Genomic DNA, 17,481 nt, shown 5'->3' on the forward strand with positions numbered 1-17,481 from the left:
AGATCCGCTTTCTCCCATGCTTTTTGGTTCTAGCCATGGACACCCTCAACTCTCTCCTTGACTGTGCTACCGAGGAGGGTGTACTGACTGATTGTGGCATTCGTTGACATTCTTCTTTTTTTCCGCTGCCAATGTGGTTTCCTTCCTCAAGCCGGAAGCTCAAGACTCGTGGGCTTTCTCTTTACTTCTTGACGATTTCGGGCTGGCTTTGGGGCTCCAGGTTAACATGACCAAAATAGCTCAGCCCATCTGATTAACTGGTCGTCGGAGCAGTCCTCTCACAAAAAAATCCTCTAAAAAAAAAAACTGGTCGTCGGAGCAATAGGAGATTGTCGAAAGCTCACTCCAATGCCAGGTGAAAGACTTTCCGTGCACCTACCTCGGGCTCCCGCTCGGCACAAGAAATGTTTATGCTGCCCAGCTTCTCTCAATTGTGGAAAATGTGGCGTCCCGGCTTCAAAGTTGGAGCACCAAGCTGTTGTCCCTTCTTGCGGGAGACTAATCCTGGTGAAATCTACGTTGTGCACGCTGCCCATCTACTCGATCATCTCTTTGGACCTGCCGGCGAAGACTATTAGCATGATCGAGAAGCTCTGCAGAGTTGAAAGGGCATTTTGATCACCGAGTGTTTTGGTGGTTTCATGCACTAAGTGTTTTCAGATTTGATATCAAATGATGTGACATGATTCATAGCCCTCAAAAAGGAAATAAGCATAAAAGGATTTATGATTTTTTATATTAGGAGTTGAAAGGGAATCCATATGGGAAGGCTAGGATAAATCCCCTTCGTCCCCAATGACTCTAAGCCCAACTACCCATTGTTCCTCATCATTTCAAAGTTTCAAATCTCGAGATCTCTCCCTCTTTGCATCCCCCAAGCTAATACTTTGAGTAAAAGGAGAGAAGAGCTCGATATAAGATTGACCAAGTTAAAACTTGATTTTCCTTCGTGGATTTTGGGATCCCTAACCGGAAGATGTCTTCTTGAGGCCACATCTTTGTTACGGTGGTGCTTCAGGATTCGGGAAGAAGCCTCCAAGTCGGTTGTGAAGACATGCCTTTCTCCTAGTTTGTAAAGGTTCAGCATTTTGATTTCAAGAAAACCATCAGTGGAGCTCGCATCGCCTTCTCCTAATTTATCAAATTTACTTAACAAAAATATAGAAAGAGATTCCTTTGGGTTTAAACTGGCCACTAAATTCTAACGTGCACGCATGAATCTGATATATAATATGGAAAATCAGAGCTACTGCATTCTGTATGCGGCGTATAAACCATAGGAATGCATGCTTATGAACCCTGAACAAAGCATGCACAACACTTTGTGGTTAGCTCACGGAAGACAATCTATCATTGCAGAGTTCCTTCAGTCTCTAGTTAAAACTATCATTACAGAGTTCCTTTAGTCTATAGTGAAATAAAGAACCAGGAACGGGCAACCAACATAAAAAAGTCAACTTGGTAACACTTCTTGAACGAGCAAAAGGAATACAGTTGATGAGTCAGCAGCCAAACGTATCTGTCCTATGCCAGAGCAAAATATCTTCTGCCTTCACAAACACAGATAACTTCCATAGTTCTTCGCTGTCTCTCAACCTAGTAACCCAGGGCTCTGGATTTCGATCCTGTGGCAGCTTTTACAGTCAGCTCATGATTTTAAATAATTAATCATATAATAGCACCAATAAACAATATATAAATTACTGCAACACGACGACAAGTCGTATAACTGTACCAGTAAACCAACATACTTGATCTGAGAAATTACTGCAATATGATGATAAATACAGAAATATACATGATCGCAAAAGTAGGCATGTCCGTACTGCATATTCTAAACCCGCAAAGCACCATTGTGGAGAGATGCCACCATTTGCCACTGTCAGTCTCAAAGTTATTGCGATTGGAGCATAAATTCTTTTTTTTTCTGCAATTGGCACACTCGGTCATCATGTTTTTTTAAGGTGGCAAGCATAAGATTCAATGTTTAAGTCCTTATTCGATGTACACAACACCATAAACTAGCAAAAGAAAATGCAGCCCATAATCATTTTCATATTCAGATACTCCCTCCGTCCAACAAAAAATGTCTCAAGTTTGTTAAAATTTGGATGTATGTAGACATGACTTAGTGTATAGATGCATTCGAATTTAGTCAAAGTTGAGACATGTTTTGTTGGACGGAGGGAGTATTTTTTTTTACTTTTCACAGCATTGGTTCTTTTTTTTAATCTTCTTTTGTGGGGGTGACTTCCTGATGCTCTGCTACATGAGATGACAGAAACATCTACTTGCCTAGTATTTTCCTCTCAACTTTTACAATAATTTTATGCTTTTTACTGGATAAAACCATAAATTATCATTGTATATAAATTTGAAGCTTTCCACCCAAAATGGCACCAAGTATATCAGTTTTGTTTTTCTAAAAGAAAAAATAATAAGCTATATTGAAGAGTACACGCACCAATGGGCAAAGAGCATGCTAAATTTTCTGCTGAGAAGCTGTCTACACTTCTAGTAGACGAGCTATCTGTCTTAAATAGGAAATGAGCATCGGCAACTCTTCTAATACCAGTTAACTACACTATAAAACAAGGTTTAGGCACTTACTTGAGATACGCTTTTTGTCCTTGCAAAACTTGCTTCCGCAGCAACATTTGAATGCCTTAATGGGGTGGTTAACATCATCAAATTCAATACCATAGTCCTACAGTTTAAAATATGCACAAGATTATGGTATACTTCTCAGCTACAAAATTGCACCAAAGAATCATGTAGCAGTAGCTATGACATCTAAAGTCACTGTTATGCCATCATACAGTCCACTAAGTCTAAATTCGCAATAAAATCAAAGCGGTATGTTTTGCTTATCCCATATCAATACAGTTCAGGTTCGTTGATTCACTAGTAAATCATTGAGGCAGCACAATGGATCTTAAATGCAATTGCACAAAACACCACGTACCCATGTCAGTTCTTCAAAAGGCTCTATTTGCTTGGTCGTGAAAAATGCCACCTGAAGAAAAATAAGAAATAAATAATATAAATAGGCTTCAAATTTGGATCAAGACACGGTGACAGTAACGTGCTAGAGTTTCATATACATGGTAGTAGTGATGGTCTGGCGTCTCAATCTCAACAGGTATTGTAATTAGGTTAGCATCATAGCACCTGCAACAGCATAAAGTAGAGAAGCATCACTTGTATGTCTTAATTAAAGTGTTAACATCAGGAAATAATGCAGCTCATGGTTCAAAAAAGCGTGTTAAGCGAGCGGTGAGGCACTGCTTAGAGGAATTGAAGCTTAAGCGTTCCGTACAGACTCTGTTTTTGAGAAATTGGTGGGGTTCTTGGAGGAAATCAAGGGGAATTGGAGAATTTGAGAGACTCTGTTGCTCGCAGGAGAAATTGGCGGGATCTTTGGGGGAAATCCAGGGGAATTGGAGAAATTGGCGGGATCCTTGAAGGAAATCAAGGGGAATTGGAGAAATTGGAGGGATCAGCGGGAGAGAGAGAGAAGCCGCCCCTACAGAAGAGAATTGTGCTAATGGGCCTTTATCGGCGCTTAACTAGCCGCTTAGGGCCTAAGTGAAGCGTTTCCCACCGATCAGAGCTTTTGCCAGCTTAAGCGACGCTTTTTGAACCATGATGCAGCTATAAGAAGATAATTATTCATCTGTTAGTTTATAGTCATTTTGTATGGAGAAATATTGAATTCTAAAAAAGTAAGAACAAATTATGACTTCTTCATCAGTACAAAGAACCAGGGCTAAATTTTCCGGTGCAAGGTTTTCTGCAGGCCCCCGTCTGTAGTACAGGCTCCAGCAGTTAATAAGACCCCATCTGTAGCTGGTTACCAATTAACTGCTGCAAAATTCTACTAATTAGGAATCTCCACGTCTTTTAACTTCAAAAAGCTTTTGTTGCCTTGTTGACCACATATGAAGCTGGCTACCAATTACATTATTGGAAGAAAATATTGTTTTTCATTTAGTTGTGCAATCTCTATTGAAATATCTACAACTGAACTTAAATAAACACATATTGCCTTGCAAAATAATGCAAAAACAGCAAAGAAGACAGATCCAGCCAGGTGCTATAGGACACCAGGTCCTTGCTGGAAAATAAAGATAACCAACGGGAAGCAGCTGGTTCCCATGTGCTTTCTAAGAGCATCATGTATAATGGAGAACCACAAAAGAACCATTATATGTTTCAAATAAGGAATAGTGTCTCAGATTTAGTACGTAGTACAAAGTTGTACTAAATCTGAGACACTTATTATGGATCGGAAGGAGTAACAATTTTGTCATGAAAAATCAGAAAGGAATATTACCTATGGTTTATAAACCTTGCCACGTTCCCATAAAAGGTGGCATCTAGACAGAGAGCATGATCATCCACCAGGAGACCTTCAGTGAGCCAATCCGCATCCAGGTACAAAGGGTACGTGTGCTTTTCCTTGCCAATCTTTTTATTTCGGTCATACAGCTCAGTGTTTGTTAAGATTTCACCAGCATACTCACAAACAAAGGCACCAGGAGGGAGTTTCTCAGCAGTGCGCAGCCCCCATCCTTTTTTCCCAGAAGTTAAGAACACCTGATCCCATAATAGATTAAATGACTATAAGAACACATACCTATGATGGTAAGTTCGCTGCAGTAAGCACATAAGCATACAGAATGCGGCAGAGCGCAAGAAAAAATAATCTGTAATTGCCATAAAAAAACTTATTGTACTATGAAACAAGGTTAAAATGGGCCTCAATGCTCAGCTCTAAAAGGATGGAAATTTTTCAAACTTAATTATAAGAAAAGGGAGAAAGATCTACACCATTAAACATATACGCATTAAAACTGTAAAGTTTGTATAAAAAACTATACTTGCAACAATAATCATTACACACGTCATGTAATATGTAGCTGCAAGTTTGCACAGGGAATTCCACAAGTCAATCATATTTGGCAATAAGCACAAACTAGTGTCAGTTTTATCTTTGATACAAGAATACAAGAGCTTGAATGGGTATAAATGACATACCTCTAGATGGTGAGTAATGCCTCTCTGCACCACACGGTTTCCGCAATGTCTGTTGCAGCCGCATTTACTCCAGCATTCCTTGATAAATTTCCTTGTGAGATGTCCTTTACAAGGATCAGGATTGACTTTGGTCTTCGCTCGTTCTAGTGGACAAACTTTGCACTGAAAGGTTGCATTACTTGAGAGACAAGAATCTAGAAATCCCTCCGTAAGCAGGCCATCTCTTGTATAGACAAACACCCCTCCAGTATCTGCTGCACACGCACAAGGAAAGGCTCGTGCTAGACAATCTCCAAAACAATCTGAACAGCAATTTTCATCTCCTACTCTAGCAAGTGAAAGATTTACATAGGCATTTTGGTATGTGATATTGTGAGGTATGTAGTGGAATTGAGAAGGAAGAATGCCATTGCCAAATTCATTAACTATGGGAATACTCACACATTCTTCGCCTTTTGTTATATCACTGACATCATGAGCTGGTCCGTTGGCACCAATTGTTGGTTGATATTTAACAACCTGCATATTACTGGAGCTGCTCTGTCCAACTCTAGCCACAGCACTAGAGGAGCAAACACCACCAGGCATCATGAGATTATTAGGAGGCATATACAAGGAACTAGCTTGATTTGACTGAAGCATTTTTGGCACTGAAGGCCCAGACAGAAAATCCATGGTAGGAACTATTTGTACAATGCCTTCTTCTCTTGGTCCACTAGATTCAGAGCTCAAGTCAACAATACACTGGCAAGTATCTTCCAAAATATTCATGAAAAAGAAATTGGAGTCTAGGATCTTATATTTCCTGAGACATCTAGCCTCCATTTCCTTGCATACTGAGGCCATGTCAGGCATATGCAAATCAGGACGATTTGCCAGGGAAGAGTTGTATGTGAAAGACAGTTTACCCATTCCAGTATCTGACAAAACTACCTCAAAGTTGCTTGAAAGACCTGGACTGCTTACTAGTGCTTTGCTGCTACATGCATCAATCGTGTTTCTTTCGTGAGAACCAGAAACACCTTTATAGTTTTGATCAGCAGCAGGCTGCACACCAGAAATTCCACGTGCATCTTTGTGTCCTGGGGAATTGAGTAAAAATAAAGAAAATCCAAACCATTATTTATTCCAAACTTTAAAGTTCCAGAACCAAGAACGCAATGAAAATAATATTCACAGAACAGCCATAACAAGATAATGCAATTTTTGCAGGTGAAAGACAGGATAACTCTGAACCATTTGCAATAAACATATAGTTATCAACTAGAAGAGTTATGGCAGTGTTTTCTGAATTCAAAACTTCACAACACTTCAGCTCGTTTGGCAACCAAGAATTCATTTCATTTGATCAAAATGAAATGAAATCCAATTTTTGATAGGATTTCATTTGGTTGAATTTGAATTCCGGGTTGAAAAATCATGTTTGTCTACCACATGGAATTGAAGAGTGAGAGACAATTCTAGAGAAATGATGGCTTTTAGAGAGGAATTGAGGCTAGTTATAGTGTGATTCCATGGAATTTGAGATTGAATTCCTTTGGTTAATTCCGTGCCAACCAAACAAGTTGTTTTTTGGAATTCAAAATGAATTCTACAATTCTATGCCCAAATGATGGGTGCCAAACGAGCTTTATATCTAAAACCATAGAGCTGTACTCATGTCAAATATTTTAGCCAAATTGCTCAACAGTGCAAACTAAAAATACTGAATGTCAACAAAAAGCACATCAGTTAACAAGAGAACTTGCTCCATGTATTCCCAACAATAAGTCATCATTGACTTCTCATAGTGCATGAGTCAAAATTTCGGACGCCGACTCCCATCAGACATTTACACTAGAAACTAGCAATATGATGCAGCAGATTTATGTAATTACATTATAAGTCAAAGTTCAAGAGGTTTGCATTCCACAAAACGATAATATTTGGTAATCATCAAATTTATATGCATCCAGATAGACATATAACAGACCTGGTGAACTATCGTGTATATATAACAGAAATGCATAGAAAGTGTGTAGCCCAATGAAACAAATCACTAACAAGTGAGTGCACTAATACGAGAAATAATTTCCTAAACAAGTGAGTTCATTGCTTTGTTTCTTTATTACATTTTTTTGAATTGAAACTGTAAGAGATGCGCGATTGCAACCTGATAGATATTACCTCTGTGATGGCTGGAGTCTTCAGCTTGAGGATAGATAACTGCTAGCGGTGACTCAGAAGTTTGAATGTCTTGACCCCGGAGCAATAAAGCAGAACTATTTTCATCAACTGGTGTATCCTCGACAACATTGCTTTCCATGTTTGGTTTATTAATCAGTAACCTTGATGAAGACGACTGCAATTGGTTCCGAGTGGGTTTCATTTCACAAGGAGATCGAGAGGACAGCTTCCCTGCTGTGTCATTGCGATGCATCTTAGATGTAGGTTTCTGAGACTGCTGGCCTACCTTAAGCTTCTTGTTACAGTGGCTAGAATCCAAATTCTTCCTCTCATGAGACTGCCTTCTATGTCCTTCCTGGTCGATCTACAAAGGTTGAATTAAACAAAAATGTTAAGTTACCATAATACTCCATACTAATAAATGAAATGGTTCTCATGTGATTAAATATTAACTCAAAATATTGCATATCTAATTGTAAAAATCAGAACGAAATGCCCAGACTCTACCTCGGGATCTGGACCATCAAATATAGCTTCAGCTAGAACCAGAAAATTATCAGCTTCTATATGCTCCCAGTTGTAATCATACAATTCAAGTAGATTATTCAACACTGGTGAAACTGTTTCTCTCGAGATACCAAGACCATTCATGGTTCTGATGGCAAGATCAAACTTTTCCGGGGAAATATTTGGAGGTGCCATCCTGCTTGCATGGAAGAAATAAGCACGTCACAGATGCAGGAGATGATTTTATTGGAAAAGCAATTGATGAAAAGCCACATAGGAGAAGTTTAGTAGTATGAGCACTCATTTTACTTTTATATATTGTCTACAAGTCATTTTTCCTTTACATGTTGCCTCAAACTCCCATGTGTAGAGCCTTATTTCTTTTCTGGCTTGAGAAGTCATACCGCAGTTTTCTCGTTCTTATTGACATTTTATACTCCCTCCGTTCTGAAATAAGTGACGTGGATTTGTATATATTCTTATACAAATCCACGTCACTTATTTCAGGACGGAGGGAGCATCTTAAATTATCAATTACTAGCTCAATTCTCCTAAATTCAGAACTTAAGCATAAAGACAAATGCAGTATTGTTTGCGCAAAAAAAACATGTTAAGAACTATCCCAAAAATAAGCATTCAACATCTGAGGAAAAAAGACATGGTATTCATGTTATTACAAATCTTCCCTGGACCCTGGTGAAGTAGGCCCTTGTAGATTGAAACAATGCAGGAAAAGTATTCTCATCTCCATTCTCACTTGTTAGATTTCATTTCCTAAGTAATTTACTTCAAGTGACCAAGGTATGCCTTGCAACTTCTTGAAGAGAAACATAAGGAGATAGGAAAAGATTTGGTGGGAATGCTTCTACTCCACTGTTGCTCGAATACTATGCTTATATTACCCATCCTTGTATATAGGATCGATTACTAATCTATCTTTTAAACGGACTAATGATCCATATAACAAGCATATGTCCTAGTAAACTTAAAGTTTTAGGACACTTGAAAGTCCTCTATTTGTAAAACAAAACAAGGAATTTCATTACTCATGTAAAGGATGACAATCAGAACATAGAAATTCAGAGACAAAAACAGGACCCAGTTGTAGGAAACATCAGTCCCACCAGTTCCCCCAGACGACTTAGCTAAGAAATGTGGAACCCTATTTTGATTCTGGCTAACTTTCTTAAGTAATATCTCCTGGTTTCCAGATAGGTTTAGCTTCATTGATTGGAGACATGAATTTAGATTGGTCTTCAGAACGGCTCCGGAAGAATTGCAATAGCATGGCGCAGTCAGGCTGCAGGTTACTGGCAGAGCAGTATACCGCCAGGGCAACGTTGAACTATCCATGGCAGAATATCTCTGCTACACACGCCCCTGTACAGTGCGGTGACCGGTAAAGCGTGCCAGGTCATCAAAAGGACCATGCCTGTCGAAACACGCAACACCATCCCTATACTTGCACTGTCATCGGAGCCGAAGCCTTGATTCACGAGCACAATCCTTCCTAATATTGGTTAAGGGTCAACCTCACCTGACCAGTAACCACAAAATAGAGTACCTGAGTGCTGCAGATCCACCAAAGGACTGACATGCCGGTGCACAAACAAGAACTGGTCATACTAAAGCAATACTACTTCAAAATTCACAGGTACAGACCTCAGAAAACCTCATCGCACCCTTACGGAATCCCACACACAACAATACATACTTTCCAAGCCTGGGAGGTGCGGCAAGACTTTTGCAGGCAGAGCCTGATAATTAACTAAACTGTATGGAACTACAAACAAAGCATCCAAATCAGCTTATTCCAGAGCAGGTAGATCTAGGTAATCCTGATTATATGGTTGATGGAGAGCAGGTACATGATGTCAATGGCATTGTTACTAGGCCTAGTAAACAGAAAAACAAACATTCGGTTGGCCCTGTACTTGTTAGTGCAGAAAAGAGACAGGAAGAGCCTCTAAATCATGTCCGGCATCAGGTCCAAGTTCAGTGTTCCACAACACATATAAATCAGACAACTGGATGCTCCACTGTCCTCGAAGCTGTGAATAGCAAGCCACAATCATTCTTACATGTCGTGCTAATTCTGTGAAGTATACATGCTGTGAAGTACTCCCTCCGATCCATAAAAAGTGTCGCCCAATGTACAAGAGATCACATTGCACAGAACATGTACTCAGCTCATATACGGTATATGTTGGGGGAAAGGTAATATGGACACAAAACCAGGAAAGGTGATATTGTTTTCATCACCACAACAAGAAACTTTGATGACAAATTTATGGAAAGATAGTTCCCTGTTGTTTGTATTAATTCGTTACTTTTACAAGCACCAAGATTTAATGTCTAATTTCTGCATCACAGTGATCACATTGCAACTTTCATCTCTTTCTTCAGCTTCAAAAACATAAAAGTGTGTTCTCTCTCGAGCAAAAAAAACATAGGCATAACTAACTGTAAGATATTAACAAAAACACCTCATGGTTGCACGGATTCAATTCGATCAGATGTTCACCTCCAATTCCAAACATGCAACTGACATGTCAAAGAAAATAATATCATGCAAATCAACACTGAGTTGGAGCCAGGAGCACCAGATGTATGTCTCAGAACTTGCAAGTTTTCCTAAAAGATTATCCAAAAAAATGTTTTCCTAACAGAAACATCTCAAGCAGCCAAGCAGACATGTTACTAAAAGAAATTGGACCTACCTATCTTTGATATAGAAGGGAGTTGGGCTCACAAGACTTGGACAACTCAATCTTATGCTTCCTCAAACGACCATGTTTTAAAGAGACAGTTTAAAGATTTTTAAATAAATAAATGGCACTAAATGAATATGTCGAAGGACCTTCAGAAACGCGGATACTTCCCTTTCTTGGCGTACCGGTATCGGATACTGCTCAGATACCAGATACTGCCTGATACGTATCATGTACAGATCCAGCAATTCTCAATTTTTTTTAAAGATACTAGAGGGATACCTGTTGGATACAGTACCCTCCCCAAAAGTCGCCCGAACCCCCAGGGCCCCAGCCACCACAGGCCCATTCTTCCTCCCCGACCCCCCATCACACGCAGGCACAGAGCCATAAAAAGTTTGATTCGTGCATTGTTGCTATGTTGGATGTGCAGGAGGACATAGATAGAGAGGTATTTATCCTGTGAAAAAAAATTAATTTCTGTATGTTTAAATAATTAAGATATACTCCCTTCATTCCTAAATATATGATGTTCTACTTTTGTCTTAAGTCAAAGTTTGAACAAATTTATAGAGAAATCTATCAACATCTACAACTTCAAAATACTGTTGTTAAATTTATTGTATACTTACTTGACATTGTAAATATTAGGTATATTTTTCTATAAATTTGGTCAAACTTTAATGAGTTTAATTTTAGAACAAAGTTAGTAAAAAGTCTCATGCACCGAACCAATTCATCCAAAAGCTCAAGTTGATGGCAAAAAGAGGGCAATTCACTTATCCTTCAACACTTCCCATCACGTGTGGCTCCCTCAGCCTTAAACCTGTATTGATGGCAGTAGGTCCTTGAACTCAAGACCTCTTGGCTATGATACCATGAAGAGTATCGTTTGCCGAACCAGTTCACACAAAAGCTCAAACTGATGGGAAAATAAGGGCAATTCAATTGTACTTCGACAGTTAGAAAACTGCCTTACGCGTATCCCATCACGTATCGGATACGTATCCAAGGATCTTACTCATATCAAAAGAACACGAGCCACCAAAACTCACAGAAATAGATAGGAAAAAAAATCTCATCACAGAATCCGCTTCCCGCAATACAATGGAAGCAGCACACGCACGTACCTCCGCAGCACAAAACCCGCGAAGATGCCGAATCTGACGTACAACGATCCTGTCCACCGGGCGTCCTCCCCCAACTCCCTGGCAGCGAAGCGACTCGAGATCTCCGACTAAAAGAACCTCAACACACAAAAGCAATAGAAAAGAAATAAGAATCCGCAGAAATGTGCCGGAGAACAACCCGCAAACACAAAACACCATTCCGCGCAACAAAAACGCACACCTCCTACGCGAAACGACCAAGGCGAAGAAGCCGAGGCGGCGGGAAGCGCCCTAGGTCTCCGCGGAGAACGGCGGCGCGATTCCCGCCGGCGATCGCCCGCGGCCGCGTCCGGCGGCAAGAGCTTAGGGTTCGATGGGTCGGGGTTTTGCAGCGTCCTCACGTTCGTCGGGGTTTTGAGGAGGCTTGGTGTGTATATAAAGACAGGGGAGCGACAAAAACAGAGGCGTGGTTCGGTGGTAGACTGGTAGTCTAAACGACGAGAACAGAGGAGACGAAAAGAAGACCACGCGCATCGCAATTTCGCAGGTAGCCCCTTGTGCTCTGCTGGAATATAATTTTGCCAACCTGTCCTTCCTCTCTTTTTTGACAGTGCCAGCCTGTCCTTCCTAATCCTTCGTGCTTTACTTGTGTCGTCAAAGGTTACACCTTCGTCATCTGTCGCATCTGAAGAAGAAAGCAGCAGGGACGGCATGATACGGGTATTGTCTACAGTAACTTTTCGTTCGAATTTTCATTCTTTGTTTGTTTTCATACGGCAGTCCTTGCTAGTGCCTTACTCTTTTGGAACTTCTGTACTGCGCCAGTACTGCGGTTTTGTAACGGTGACCAAAGCCATGGGAAGGCAGACCGCAGAGCAAGAGCAACTCAGGATGATTTCGTTGTCCACCCTACGTTAACATACATTAGGGTTCTGTTTGGACGGGGGGATATAAAACATAGAAAGAAAAGAAACGCAGGAATAAGAAAGGAACGAAGTTGTAAACTAAAGGGTTGAGAAAAGAGACTAGATTGGATGTTTGTGTTCCTATGAAATCATAGGAAACCAAAGGTATTTCTATTGCGAACCAAACGTTGCTACAGTGCTTGTTTCTATGGAATTGTTGTTCCTTTGGTTTTCCTACTAAATTCCCTTGTTCCAAACGGGACCTAACACTTACTTTCCTCTGTTATACTGCTCCATCCATTCCATAAAACGTCTCTTAGAATTTTCCCCATTTCTTCTCTTATATACTGTCCAATAATTGTAGCTCATTTCTCATTGATTCTCGTTCCTGGCCAATAATCGTCCACATTCATTTACTTCTAAATCAACTTGGTTGGCCAGACACAAGAAACGAGAAGTCATCTTGATTGAAGTGCATAGATTTATATAGGGTTTTTTTATGGAATGGGAAGAGTATACAATAAGAAGGCATTTCCGAGTAGATTTTTCGAATATAAGTCACTGTAGGGACCATAGACCACCAATTCCTCAATGATTGTTCATCATAATCAACATAGCTAATAACCATGTGTAATAGCTAGCTCCATCTCTCACCTCGCCCTATGGTCCATCTGTTTTACCAGAGCTATTCAAAAGGAAACGCTACTCTCCGTCAGAACTTCCTATCCACCTGTATCTCAGACTCCTAGAGGTTCCGAAACTTTTCTCGGACTCCGTGTGCTCCCGGCCAATAACCGTCCACGTACATTTACTTCTAAATCAACTTGGTTGGCCAGAAACAAGAAACGAGAACTCATCTTGATTGAAGTGCGCAGATTTATATAGGTTGTTTTATGGAATGAGAAGAGTATATAATAAGAAGGCATTTCCGAGTAGATTTTTTCGAATATAAGTCACTGTAGGGACCATAGACCACCGATTCCTCAATGATCGTTCATCATAATCAACATAGCTAATAGCCATGTGTAATATCTAGCTCCATCTCTGACCTCACCCTATGGTCCATCCGTTTTACCAGAGCAATTCAAAAGGAAACACTACTCTCCGGTGGAACTTCCTATCCGCCTATATCTCAGACTAATAGAGGTTCCGAAACTTTTCTCGGACTCCGTGTGCTCCGCAACGCCTCCACATACACACCCCTGTGACTACTCAAAAAAGTTCCATGCACGTTGAAAAAAAGTGTTGTTTTGTCTACCTACCTTATTTGGTGTAAGAAAATCATACACGGGCTTTGTCTACCTAGCTTATTTGGCTTAAAACATTAGAAACGATATGGTACAAGTATGTTCAAGGGAAATTGTCGCTACTACAAAACTCCACTCTGGGTGGCACAACAATTACGACAATTATAGTCAACAACAATAGTACTCCCTCCATCCGCGTTTATAAGACCCACACAGAATTTTATGCCAAATTTTGACCAAATATTACATTAGTAATACGAGTTTATCGTGGCACAAAAGAGATATTATTGGATTCGTATTGAAAAACTCTTTCTAATGGTATAACTTTTATATACATATCTTAAATGTTATTTGTATAATCATTGGACAAAGTTTAGCACAAAACCCAATAGAACCCTTATAAACATAGACGGAGGGAGTATACCCTATTTGGTCACCTCGTTGCATCCGTCCTTGTTGAGGTCTTGAATGAGGCTAAGAGATTGTTAAAAAAACCATGGCAACTCGGGCTAGTAGCACAACGTTCCACAAAAATCCCACTGGCTTAAGAATCCATTGTGGCCAAAGCACACACCAATTCATATGCATTTTTTTTACAAACAGTGCCGGCCTCTATGCAGTTTTTTAGGACTACATGTTAAAAATATCAAACACGTTTATCCACCCAGCAGCCCCTTTCGGGTAGTTGGTGATTAGGCAGAAATGTCCGGATCGCGCCAAGTGTCGAGTGCTTCGCCATTCTCTCCACCGTCAACGACCTTCCACCTCTCCCCAACCCTTTGTGGGCATCCCGGACCTCCACCAAACCCATCTCTTTTTCCCTCACCATTGATGCACCTACCGCCATCACCCCAACACCAGAACATACACAACAATCCGTCGAGCGGCCTCCGCATCTGTCCGGCATGTCATCGCCTCGGGGTGTGCAAAATCGAACCGTAACCGAAGCGAAATTTCGTTTTTTTGTTTGGTTACGGTTTGGGTTTTCAGAACCGGTTAGCATTCTGTTTTTTTCAGGTTAAAAACCGAAAACCCTTCGGTTGAAGAGAATAACCGAAAACGCTGGCAAGTGTAGAAATTATTTGTAGCGCACTGGGATCGAACTCCCGACCTCAGACCAGCTGGCTGCAGCAAACGGCGGCCTAAAAGAACAGCAAAGCAAACGGCAAGCCGGCCTGCGACCCGCATTGCCCTGACCATTATTTGTCCTTCAGCAATACAACGCTGGCGTATTCCTGTATTGTTTCATGTATACGCGTGACAAAAAATTATGTGTTGCTCGAATATTCGCGTCAATTTTGATTAATTTGGTTATAACTGAAACTGAACCGAAATAAAATGATTATAACTGAAATCGAACCGTATTAACCAAATTATACAAACCATAATCGAAAATAGTATTAACCGAACCTAAAACTGCATGCACACCCTGATCATCGCCCCATCCAGCATGGTCTGCCACTCTGCGCAACACCGCACCCTGACTTCGTCTCCTCATGCAAAGCCTGCCGCAGCACCGTGTGGGCCGACTGCCTCAGTGCCAAGGAGGTTCCAAAGTTCAAACACGAGGGAGAGAAGATGGCGTTCGCAACTCGATCTGGAGGAAGACATGGATGTCGGACACGAAAATGATTGAGGCTGGCCCAACAGCGGTGGTGGCCCAACACGAAAAGGATGTAAACTCCATCGCGGTTGGTCAACTTTTTTTTTCAACCATAAACGTCCAGTGTTAGATTGAGGATATAGTCACTCCGTTCCTTTGGCGTATATTGTTTCCTTTGACCGGTCTTTGATCAAGAATTAGTCTATTAATGATAATTCTGTGAAATAAAATGATATCATTTCATTTGTATTCAAAATTATTTGTTTATGTTTATGATTTGTATCACATGAGTCGCACATTGGTGAAGTAACTTTCGGTGAAAGTCCGGTCAAAAGAAACAATATACATCATAATTTAAGGAACCGAGAGGGAATAGTAAAAGTCTTCAAACTTTATTAAATTTGCACAAATTTTGATCAGACTAGTACTCTCTCCGATCCTAAATTGTTGTCGAAATATTACATGTATCTATACGCTTTTTAAGAATAAATACATTCATATTTGGGCAAGTTTGCTTCAATAATTTAGAATCAAAGGGAGTAATTTTTAACCGGTCACACGTCACACAGTGCACGCCTCGGGTGAGGTTATTGAACAAAAAACATCATACATCACCGTTGGTGCTCGTTTAAACAGTATATTCTTGCGGGTTGGCGATGAGATAGGCCTCAACGGTCTTGAAGATGGCGGTGACAGACTCCTTCGCTTTGGTGATCTCGTCATTCACCTCCACGCTAGGCAGGAACTTGTACGACGAGTCCACCTTTACCACGCTCCCACCGTTGGCAGTCGGCTCCACCTTGACGTGCGATGTTGCCATCTCGATCCCCGTGCCGATGCCGCCGCCTTCGATGAGGGTCCATTTGAACTCACACTTCTCGGCGTCCAGGAACTCAATCCTCTCCTTCAGGAGGCTGAAGGGCATGGCTGCAACTCGATCGAGCAATTAAACTCTCAGCGTTATGTATGGCACAGGCCGTTTGATTGGGTATATATTGTGCTGGTAGTGTACTTTACCTGAAGTGAAGTCGAACTGCCTGACGACGACGCTGCCGATACTGCCCTCGTCCTCCTCGACGGAGTGGGCGCTGACGACGATTTGGGGGACGAGCTTGGGGGCCAGGACGTGCCAGTGCTTGACGCCGGCGCAGAACAGACGCGGCGCAGCGACCGACGACTCGATCTCGTAGGTCCAGCTGTTGGTGGATGCCATTGCCGCGGGTGATATGTATGAGCTGGGTGTTGCAATGCGGATTTTTCAGCTGTTATTACTTGGTTGCCGACTTGCCGTGGAAGTGGCAGCGAGCGCACGTTATAAATAGGTGTGTGAGAGGCTGGTGAGTATGGGTAGTGGCCGCTGGCCGGTGAGGTTTGAGGTGCGCAGCGCGGGAGATAGGCTGTCAACGTGTCTGTTGGAATTAATGTTGGAGTTTTTCTTTTGAAAGGGGAAATGTTGGAATGTTAGAGTTGACGTCGTCCGGTGCGGCGACTAATGGATATGGCTCGCGGCGATAGGCTGTCGATGTGTTTGTGATCCGTCAACTGGTGTCGGTTCAACCTGGCTTGAATTATGGAGCTAGGGTCGGCGTGTTCCACTCGGTCCACTCCATGTTTGTTGATTTCCTTTTTTTAGAGATGTTTGTTGATTTCGGGTGTGCAAAGAATGTGTTCCAGCGATTAAATGACAGAGGGTATGGATACGATCGGGAAATAAAATGTTTGTGGCCGGTGTTTTTTGTTAAGATAATTAACAGAACATATTTTATTTCTTTGTTGTTATTTAGAAATGGGTGTGATCGAGTGCAAAGTGTTTCTCCCACCTGCCTCCTAGGCCGAGAGCGAGCACCTCGGTTGGTTGGCCGGCCGGCCCGGCCCTGAGCAAAATGCACTCAGTCTTCTATTGTGGCTCCTCTCTCCTGCATGCCAGAGTGCTTTGTTCTTTACCAACAAGTTAATACATGTATACAGCCCAAATACAACAAGTTTAATTCTCCGTGGAAATATGCGCTGCCCACCCGCTAGTAGGTTGAACCACATACTCCGCTGTCCGATCAGGGAAAATCGCATGCACACAACACAACATGCATGCGACTTACACGGCCAGTCAACAACCGGTCGGCAGATAGCCATCTATTTAAACCGGCCGGCTCGCTCACTCCCTGCCAGCAACCAAGCAGTGACCACGTTCAGAGC

General features: G+C 41.5%; 2 protein-coding genes across 6 annotated transcripts; both read right to left on the reverse strand.

Annotated features, from left to right (window-relative positions):
* Nucleotides 1–1,350: 1,350 nt before the first annotated feature.
* On the reverse strand, nt 1,351–11,971 carry LOC100832831 (probable inactive histone-lysine N-methyltransferase SUVR2). Of its 5 annotated transcripts, none has more exons than XM_024461195.1 (11): nt 11,775–11,971; nt 11,555–11,661; nt 7,714–7,909; nt 7,493–7,570; nt 7,207–7,381; nt 5,041–6,122; nt 4,337–4,599; nt 3,105–3,171; nt 2,966–3,016; nt 2,611–2,707; nt 1,351–1,625 (listed from the first exon to the last, which is right to left on the reverse strand). In XM_024461195.1, the coding sequence occupies exons 3-11, from the start codon at nt 7,906–7,908 to the stop codon at nt 1,597–1,599; spliced, it is 2,037 nt and encodes a 678-aa protein (XP_024316963.1). In that variant the 5' UTR covers nt 7,909; nt 11,555–11,661; nt 11,775–11,971; the 3' UTR covers nt 1,351–1,596. The 5 variants fall into 5 exon arrangements, with proteins under 5 accessions (XP_024316963.1, XP_014758386.1, XP_014758393.1 ...); XM_014902900.2 differs by adding an exon at nt 9,648–9,764 and having other exon boundaries at nt 7,207–7,570; XM_014902907.2 differs by adding an exon at nt 9,648–9,764 and having other exon boundaries at nt 7,207–7,570; nt 11,555–11,671.
* A 3,690-nt stretch (nt 11,972–15,661) lies between these two features.
* On the reverse strand, nt 15,662–16,573 carry LOC100842377 (pathogenesis-related protein 1). The gene is made up of 2 exons (XM_003558060.4): nt 16,306–16,573; nt 15,662–16,215 (listed from the first exon to the last, which is right to left on the reverse strand). The coding sequence occupies exons 1-2, from the start codon at nt 16,499–16,501 to the stop codon at nt 15,917–15,919; spliced, it is 495 nt and encodes a 164-aa protein (XP_003558108.1). The 5' UTR covers nt 16,502–16,573; the 3' UTR covers nt 15,662–15,916.
* Nucleotides 16,574–17,481: the final 908 nt, after the last annotated feature.

Source organism: Brachypodium distachyon, chromosome 1, assembly GCF_000005505.3.
Source record: "Brachypodium distachyon strain Bd21 chromosome 1, Brachypodium_distachyon_v3.0, whole genome shotgun sequence".
Lineage (NCBI taxonomy): Eukaryota > Viridiplantae > Streptophyta > Magnoliopsida > Poales > Poaceae > Brachypodium > Brachypodium distachyon.